This window comes from Zingiber officinale, chromosome 6B (assembly GCF_018446385.1).
Source record: "Zingiber officinale cultivar Zhangliang chromosome 6B, Zo_v1.1, whole genome shotgun sequence".
NCBI lineage: Eukaryota > Viridiplantae > Streptophyta > Magnoliopsida > Zingiberales > Zingiberaceae > Zingiber > Zingiber officinale.
In genome coordinates this window covers 127,925,798-127,935,957 of record NC_055996.1, presented here as the reverse complement: position 1 = coordinate 127,935,957, position 10,160 = coordinate 127,925,798, and the positions used below count along the sequence as shown (strand labels likewise).

The window sequence follows — 10,160 nt, the reverse complement described above, 5'->3', positions numbered from 1 at the left end:
AGAAAGTGTAGATACCATCATGTTCCGTAAACTCATTGGATAAATGGACTTCTGATTGACTTAATGTTGAAATCAAAGATGGCAGTATACTTGACATAAGTGTAAAATTCTTATTCAATATTTGACATATTGTATTAATGTCAGTGACTGTGCATCTATCAATGTTTCACACACATTCTAGCTATGCTAAATAAATTTTATCTTTACTAATTCACTTTATCTTGTTTCATCAAAATAGTTGAATTACTATGTCAATATATTATGCTAATAATGCTGGTAATCTCGTTAGTGTTGTTAAATGACTTTTTATGGGTTTAATTTTTGACTTTTCTGCTTTCTTGTGTTTGCTTTTCAGATTGGCCTGATTCAGGAATTGGTGGTTATGTTGATGGTCTTGAGGTTACTCAGAGCTTTTTTATTTTTGTTATTTTACAGTGCTTTCTAAATACCTGTATAACTGGTTTGAAGTTATATAGGAATGCAGTCATGCGTTTCTTAGAAATGCTGTGCTTATTCTCTCAAGTTGATAGATGTAATTACTGATTTTCTATTGGGAAGTTAAAACCTGAGACACTAGTTATTAGTACTTTTAGATAACTAAATGGTTATGCCTACATCTTATGTCAATATTCATATGCTTTCTTATTCTTCTCAGTTTGTTGACTTTATCTTGTCTTCTTCAATGTTTGTTTACATAAATGTACAACAAAATTTGTAAACTCACCACCACCTTAATGTTTCTTGTGGATATAATTTTTCTCTTTCTTTTAGTCCATCCTCAACTTTTAGGCTATGAGAGTTAGTATGATGTGTTATTCTATGTGCACCCACATGATTTTATTCTTTGGTAACTTCTTTTCAACAAAGTTACTGAACTTTGAATCTGCTGTAACTGTGCTTGGACTTTTTAATCTGCTAATCTGAAATTTGATTTTCATGGCAGGCAAGGTCAATGGTTTTGACAGATATATTAATTATGGATCATCTATGAACTAAACTGAAGCACTGGACTTACAAAAACTAGAAGCCAATGAAAAGTGTCGATCTGTACTTTCTATTGTGGCTAGCCAAACATATTTAACAGATTTTAAACTTACATATACGGATTAGAGTAATGAGATATTTGTAATCTGTTTTGTACTGTCACTATCAGTTAATGAGTAATATGTTGTTTTTTTATCATTATTGTTGCATATCGAAGGCATGCATTTTTATTGTCTTTTCATAAGTAATTCTAAGTTCAAGTTTGTATTCTTATTATTGCATATTAAAGTTCAAACATATCGAAGGGATCTAATTTAGCGACGGGATAGATTATAATGATGTTCAAACATATCGAAGGGATCTAATTTAGCGACGGGATAGATTATAATGATGTCTGACTTTTAAATTTGGATTATATATTTTAAATCAATATTAATAATAATTATATGGTATTTTAACTATAGGGAGTATCGCGTGCTGCGAATGCTGTTAATTGTAGCATGCAGTGCACCCTACGATGTTGTTAACCGTAGTGTGTGTTGTTCTTTGCAAATGTTCTTAATCGCAGCGCACGACGCTCTATGAATGCTCTTAACCATAGCGTGTGATGCACGCTGCAAATACTCTTAACTACAGCACGTGGCATGCGCTATAGAGGGGGGGGGGGGGGAATAGCGTCTCACCCAAAACGCTACTTTCTACAATGGTAAGTACGCACAGCGGAATACAAAAACAAATACTAACAATAAAAAGTAAACCTAACACGTTGATTTAAAGTGGTTCGGAGATAAAACTCCTACTTCACGACTGTCCGTAAGGTGGAAGATCCCGATCTGTCGGTGGATGATTCGCTGGAGAACTTCCGGCTAGCTCGCATAGCTCCTTGTGGGTGGAGAAACCTCGCCACAACCTCATACAAGCACGCTAGATCACTTGGGCACTTGGAGACTCTAATTAGGGTTAACCACTACTAATTTCGTCAACCTTAACCAAACTTCTAATGCTTGGTTATATAGGTCACGAGTTGGAAAACCCTGCCTACCAGTCGATTGCCAAAACCATCAGTCAACTGCCCTTTGTGGAGATTCGACCATTATAACCCAACGGCTCGATACCAGTCGACTGATACTTCCATCAATCAGCTGCTCTACACCAACTGAACGAACAGAAGCATTCTGTTCGCTCCTAGTCGATTGCCCGATCGACCGCAACAGTCGACTGATGAAAACACCAATCGACTGCTACAGTACTACTACAGTAACGCTACAATACTGCTACAGTAACACTTCAGTAAAACCCTAATCCTAGGATTTAATTCCCGAGTACATTCTCTCTGCACTCGTTCTCGTTCGACCAACCTAGACCTAGCTTTCTAGCATCCTCTATTAGTCTTGCGTCCCTCAGATGTCTCCTCATCCTTCACGTCTTGCCTTTTGGAGCTTTCATCAGCCTTGTCATTGTTGTCGGGTCTTCCTTTGCCAAGAGGTCGTGCCTCTGGAACTTCATCTATTGTCAAGTCATACTTGGACTTACGTTGTCAAGACTACATGCTTGGACTTACACCACTAAGACTCATCCTTAGACTTTCCTCCTTTGCCAAGATCACACTTGGACTTTCCTTGTTGTAACTGTATCCTGCACACTCATAATGCATATCAAATACAACAATAAACCTAACTTAAATCTTTGCCCAAACATCAAAACTTAGTGTACCTATATTGCTCCAACAGATCTCACCCTTATAAGGAAAATCCAGAACCGTTATCAACATATAAATGATAATAAATTGGAATAAAAGGGTGCTACACATACAACTTACATTAAATAACCTGAAACTCAATAAATCTGAATTAGATCACTTTAACGGGTTTGATTCGTATTCGTATATATAAATTACAATTAATCTCACCTAAAGAGATAAAGTTCAACCAGATCAACTTGGCTAGAGTGTTGTATTGATGTCGGATGAAATATCTATTATTCTACAGACGGAAGAGAATGAGGATTTGTGGTGAGAACATGAAGAGAAGCTGATGAAACCAAAGAGGAACTTATCTGATCCTGTCCGAGTGCTGAGTCGACAGTCGCTGGGGACGTGGTGCTCTCGTTGACTCCGCGTAGCCCTGTAAATGACGTAGACCTTCGGCGAGAACCTGCAAGCACAAAACTGAGCCGGGAAGGGGTTCTCGGCGACGACCCTCCGACGCTCAAGTCAGCCTCCGGCAGCAAGAAATCGAAGTAGAATAATGAGACTGTAGCTACAGTGATGAATCGCGCATACTTTCGTTGAAGTCTGGGGGTCCTTATATAGGACTCCCTGAAGGCGCGTGTACGCTTATCAAGACATGCACGCTTCTCAAAGTATACCTACAATGAGTGTGTCAGAAAACACGCCTGATGCCATATCTTAACAGACCGGGCATATTCCTGACGTGATAGTGGAAACTTCCACCGTACGATTCTCTACCTGACCATGCCACCAACCATGCTGTTTGTCGGTGACACTTTCCCCGAAGAAGATATTCTCTCCTGCTCTTCTTGTCGTCTGCGAGGCTGAGTGGGGAGTTTGCTCGGTCGAGCCCCTGTACTGCTGATGGAGTGACCGATCCGAGTGGGAGGCCTGCTTGCCCCCTAGTGCTTCATCCTGCTTCCGCCCTACCGCGCGTGGTCGAGCCATGTCTATCGTTCGACCGAGCGGGGATTCCGCTCGGCCCCTGAGCGTCGGAAACCCAGCGTTGAGCTGGGCTGTCGCACTACCGATCGGGCAGGTACGCCGGCTGCCTGGTTGGGCACTGGATGTTGACTGTTTTGACTCTGACTCTCACGTGTCATTGTTGCTTTACCATCCGGATCCCACTTTACCACCGGATCACTATCATTATCTAGATTTTACCAACAAAAAGAAAGAAAATTTTTATTAATCTCTCTAGTTAAATATGCGTTTATATAAACAAATTCAGACTGGTAAAATTATCAAAAAATAAATAAATTAATTAAATAAAAAAATAAAAATTATTCCTAAATGATATTTTTCAAATTCAAATTTAAGGATTATGAGTTTTATCCGATAATAAATCTAGCTGTCTGAACTAACTTCATTTCAAATCAAACAACATCTCATTTTGGTATCTAAATTAAAAGTTACGATCAAGAAGTCTGCTAGAGATCTGGTTGGATCGATCTTGCCTTATTTTTGATCGGTCAGAATCTGTCAACTTGGATGCCCGTCCTAAATCTTTGAAATGCAAGAATAAAACCTGGATCGAGAAAACTTACAAGTTCAATGGTGTAAATTTGAAGAATCCGAGACAACCAAGTCAACTCGACGGTCGCGAGGCTGAAATGTCAACGAAGAATTGCTGACCATTTTTTATCTTGACCACGATCGACACAAATCATATCACATGTACAACCCGGAGACGCACACGCACTCCATGACTTCATCTCCTCGCTTTCAGATCTCTCTCTGTTCCGGTCAACCCCTCGCGCGCACCGCGAACCTGCCGCGCACGCTCCTCTCCGCCACAGCGCTTTTTGCCTCCAGCAGCGCGCCCCGTCCCTTGCCCTCTCGCGCACACCAACGGACCAGCTCCAACATCACTCCTATATATTCGCCTCCTCCCAGTCTCCCTCCGCTCAACCGCCCACCAACTGTTCGATCTATTTCCCAAGCGACAGACATTAATGGACACCGGGAGAGACGCCGAGGCCGAGCTCAACCTCCCGCCCGGCTTCCGCTTCCACCCCACCGATGAGGAGCTCGTCGTCGACTACCTCGTCCGCAAGGCCACCGGCCAGCGTCTCCAGGTTCCCATCATCGCCGAGATCGACCTCTACAAGTTCGACCCCTGGGACCTTCCAGGTATGTCGTTCAATCACTCCATCAAACACTTTGCGAGTGCTCTAAAAATTGCTCCTTTCTGGCACCAGAGATGGCGTTGTTCGGAACCAAAGAATGGTACTTCTTCACTCCACGAGACCGAAAATACCAGAACGGATCGAGGCCGAACAGGGCCGCCGGACGAGGGTACTGGAAGGCCACCGGCACCGACAAGACAGTAACCCCGCTGGGAAGCCGTCGGCCCCTCGGGATAAAGAAGGCTCTAGTGTTCTACCACGGCAAGGCGCCCAGAGGCGTCAAGACGGACTGGATCATGCATGAGTACCGCCTCGCCGATGTCGATCGATCCGCCCATAACAAGAACGGCGACCTGAGAGTAAGTCTCATGCATGGCTTTCTTATTAATTCGTGGAATTTCGATAAGTGACCGGAGAAACTTCGTCGCTGCAGTTGGATGATTGCGTCTTGTGCCGCTTGTACAACAAAAAGAACAACTGGGAGAAGAAGAAGATGAAGCAGAAACAGATGCCGACGTTTTTGAGGACCGCCGATTCCTTCGACACGAACGACGATGCGAGGTCATGGGGTACTAAAGACTCCGATGCCGACGCCGGCGGCTTCCAGGTAGCGGATGCAGTTAAAGAAGAGGATGATTGGTTTATGGACCTGAATCTGGATGACTTCCAGAGCACAATGGAGGCGATTGGATTTGGACCTGCCTCAGTCGTCAGCATCTCGAACCAGGAATATTACTTCAACCAGAACCAATCAAACACGCAGCCATTCTGGAATTAGATTTAGAGGTGACCAGGGGAGATGCATTCCTCTGTATATAGTAGCAGGAAGAGGAAGAATGGGAATTGTGAGATCCTCTGCTCTTAACATGAAGAGTAGGAAGAATAGGATTCTTTAAATTTGTGTGTTTATCCTTCACATTTCGAAACATAGATGGAATCAAAAATTTATCAATAATTTTCTTTTCTGTATTATTAATTCATTAAAAAAATTGCTTTCAACCAAATTTGATGATTTTTGTAGCCCAATTATGGGGTGGCAACACAGTCATAATGGGCCAGACTTTACCTTGGCAACCTAATTCACACATTAACTATTCTATAACAAATCTAATAAACTAGAGTACGTACGTTCCTTTGACTTAGTATACATTTATAAGGTTAATTATAAACTTAATAATATATCATTACAAATACACACACCAGTTGCTAATTCTTTGAATTTATTCACTTATCACTCGACTGTCAAGCATTGTGGAGCCTGACTGAGATCACATGGCAGTGAAATTAATAAGGCTAACGCCACCAATCATGCAGGAGCAACAGTGCAATATAATTGAGCAACCGCATGTGGAACATCTGCATCGCCTATGTACGTACTGCAGGAATGCCATAACTGTGCATGGTTTCATGATCTACAGCATGCTGTCAAAATGTATTACTGAATAATCTTCATGTATATTTAATCTAGCTTGTAGTTTGTTCAATTTATATATTGCTGAATAATGGCAAACATATGAGAGACTGAAATCATGTATCTGATCTGTTTCTTCTTGTTTCTCACTTTGCCTCCCGTGACACATAAATCTTCCTTCTAAAATAGCATTTGGTAGTGCTCGGCTTTTAGGAACCTATAAAATTAAAATATGCCAAGTTAGGCTAAGTGCAGCCAACCCCATTGACACCTTTATATGCGCAATATATAAAACTTGTAATAAAACTAATTAATTGATATAGTGATCGCCCTTTAGAAACTTTAATGTTTGACTAAGTTAGTTTATGTATTTAAAAGTTGTTTGAGTGCACAAACAATCTTCGATTTGATGTGTTCGATATAGGACGATGGACGTGGTAGTTTGATCATAAATCTATAAATAGCTTTGGACTTCAAAGGATGTCATCGAGTTTGAAGATTAGACTATGAAAATTATAAGATTTGGACTACATTTAAATATGCAATTGTAGACTAATTTCTAATATTGGATATGAAAAAATTTACTATGTTTAAGTTAGGAATTTTTGGATTGACAAGTTTGGGGTAATAAAGTGGAATCTATATATGTTGAATTATTTAGTGACTTTGAAAAGATTTTTAGCTTTAAATATTTTAATCTATTATATAATATTTAGAATTTAATTTAATAATACCTATAATAGAACTAGTTAGAAATTATAGGATATAATTCACTAGCAATTATACCAATAATTTAATAGTAGATGTGATATGATTTAATAGCATCTAAAAATATAATTTAATAATATATTTAAATTTTAAACTACAAATTATTCTTTACAATTTTTTTTGCACCACTAGGGAGACATTTCTTCCTATCATCTTATTTGAAAGTAACTCCACTCCAATTGTATTCTTACATAATATTTTCATGATTGGAAAATTATATGATAAGATAAGCACATTCTAACCTATTAATTAAATATTTTAAAAAGAAAAAAAAACATGGTGGGGCCCTTGATAGACAAGCAATCACATGACAATGGGGAGACAAATTGCCTTTTGATTGGGATGTGTAGTTTAAGATTGGCATCTTCTTCAATTCAATTTAATTTGGATTGTGATGTCTTCCCATGTTGAATGAAGTCTTCATGATTAATTAGGCCACCCCCGATGCACCGCTCATGCTCCTTTAGTCTCAAACCTAATTCTCAAAGAGCTTCGACCAAGCATCTTTTTTTTTTAACATTAGTCTTTATCATGAATAAGACAATATAGCGTTGTGTCAAGATTTAGAAGAGATGTGACGTGTGAATAATTCCTTTCTTGTTTGAAAAATAAATGAAGAGATTCATGTTTTACTATTTTTCCGATGAAAAATAAATATTTATATAATAAATAAGTGATCAAAGATATTTTACTCATACGATGTGATGTGATGTCATGTTTGATGAAATATAAGATTTGAATAGACATTTGAAGTACGATATACATGTGATTGTACTATCAAAATATTGGTATCTAAGTGATTTTTATTTGTCATACATTGTGAATTATAGATGACATGACAAAATGTCGGGCCCACATTTGTTTGTAATCTTTCATATATCGTCTCATGTGTCATGTGTCATGTGTCATCAGCATCCGATCCTCATCTTGAGCTGTTCCTTCAAAAAATAGTCATGTCTAGTGCAATATAGTCATCAAATAGCGTTAATCGATCTCTGACTAGTTAGGGAAGATGCACACTTGTATCTCCTCCTCCTTCTCCACCCCCACATCTTAATCTGTGCATCAATTTTATGAATTTACTTCATCATCACGAGGAGTTTTATAGTTTACTACTTGGATGTTTTATTTAATTTTTAAATTTCCTCTGCATTCATATTAGTATTGAATCCTTGGAGGATTTTTTTTTAATAATCTAGATATTCAGTTTTTATAATTTAATTAATCATGTAGATGATCGGCTCCATTTTTATTGATCATCAAAATAATTTGAAAAGCACATATGAATCCTAACAGACGACCTAATAAAATAAAATTTTCAAACTCTTCACGTATAATATACCTGGTATAAAATTTAAACTCTAATTACTTAGTAAATTCATTACACCTCTTATCAGCACACCAACATGTTAGGGGCTGTTTTTTTAGAGGGCACATATACTTTCATACAGTGGTTCTAGATGGACCTAAATCATAAAAATTCCAAAAGCAGTTTTCAATCCTCTGAATTTATGTTTGCTTTTACCTTTGTTAACTATTTTAGGTTCATGTACAAGTTTTGGCAAACTATTACGTAGACATATATTAGTAAAATTTCACAAATAAACTTTCCTTTGCATTATCTGGAATCTATTTAAGTCAACTTGTGCCTTTAATTTTCATTTAAAGTTTTGATTAAAGTTGGTACAAGGACCAAAAATTTATTGGTACAATTATACGTAGGTCAAAGTGGACCGATTTAAGTCAAACTTAAATTTTAATATTCGACAATATATAAAAAATATAGGTGTAATTATTCATTTAAGAGATTATTGATATAAATTTTCACTGATCAAAGGTTGATCAATTTAATATGAGAGAGTAGTAAAGTAGGTCAAGGTTGACTGAATACTTGGTTGGAAAGTCATAACTGGAGTTTAGGCAAGGACAAGACCAATAAGATGATTGGCAGAAGAAGAAAAATCAAGTGGATCAATGTTAACTGGATACTTGATGTGAGAAGACCCGATGAGTGAAGTCGGGCAATGAGAAAAGTCTTGGTAAGTGAAGTCAAGCAGATAGAAAGCCCTAGTGAGTGAAGCTAGACAAATAGAAAATTCTCGTGAGTGAAGTCAAACAGATGGAAAGTTCTCATGAGTGAAGTTAGATAATTAGAAAGTTCTGGTAAGTGAAACTAGACAGTTGGAAAGTCCTGATGAGTGAAGGCAAACAGTTGAAAAGTCCTAGTGAGTGAAGCTAGATAATGAGAAAATCTTAGTCAGTGAAACTAGGTGGTGAAAAGTCTTGATGAGTGAAACCAAGCATTAGAAAATCTAAGAGGGTCAAAGGAGGACTTGACACCTGGTGTTTGGAAGTACAAGTGAGTCATGGAGGACCAGACACTTGGCACGAGAAAAGAAGTCTAAGTGGTTATGAAGGACCGAACACTTGGCACGAGGAGAAAAGTCCAAATGAGTCAAAGGATTGATTGGACACTTGGTGGAGAAATCCCAACAGGTTACGATTGACCTAATATTGGGCAAGGAAATCCTAGACTTAGATTAAGCAAGTTAGGGATGAGCAATCAATTGACCATAAGCTAATCGATTAAGATGTTCTTGCGAGAACACAAAAAGAGCCTGAATTGATGGGTCAATTGATTGAGTCGAGCCTAATTGATTAGGTCTAGGAGATGAGGCAATCGATTAAGAAGGTTTAATCAATTGAGCTAATCGATTAAGACCTTTTTGTGAGTGAACAGGAAGTTTTGGAATCGATTTGGTAATCGATTAAGGCTCTCTAAATTGATTGGGATGACTCACCAATCGATTAGAGTTCAAAAAAAGTCATTCTATAGGTATTGGATAGTCAGATGATGTGGCAGTCGATTAGGAGTGAGTTTAATCGATTGGGAGGTGTTAGAAAACTCCTTAAAAAAAGGGGTTCATGGATTTTTTTTGAAGCATATCACCACACAATACTCAACGTAGTTCTTGGAGCTTTGTGCTGTTGCAATTCCATCCACTAAAAGGCATATTCGAGTAACAAGAGAGCAAGCTAAGATTTTATTGTTATAATCTCGTGTAAGATTTCATTGTATTTGTTCTTGCTCTTCTTGGTGTATTTCGTATTATGAACTTGTACAAGGCTTCTTCGTCTC

At 38.3% G+C, this 10,160-nt stretch overlaps 1 protein-coding gene across 1 annotated transcript; it reads left to right on the top strand.

The window, feature by feature from the left end:
- The first annotated feature begins 4,544 nt into the window (after window positions 1-4,544).
- Window positions 4,545-5,814, top strand: LOC121989447 (NAC domain-containing protein 68-like). The gene is made up of 3 exons (XM_042543517.1): window positions 4,545-4,846; window positions 4,915-5,201; window positions 5,276-5,814. Exons 1-3 carry the CDS (start codon window positions 4,669-4,671, stop codon window positions 5,618-5,620), a joined length of 810 nt encoding a protein of 269 aa, XP_042399451.1. The 5' UTR covers window positions 4,545-4,668; the 3' UTR covers window positions 5,621-5,814.
- The last annotated feature ends 4,346 nt before the right edge of the window (window positions 5,815-10,160 follow it).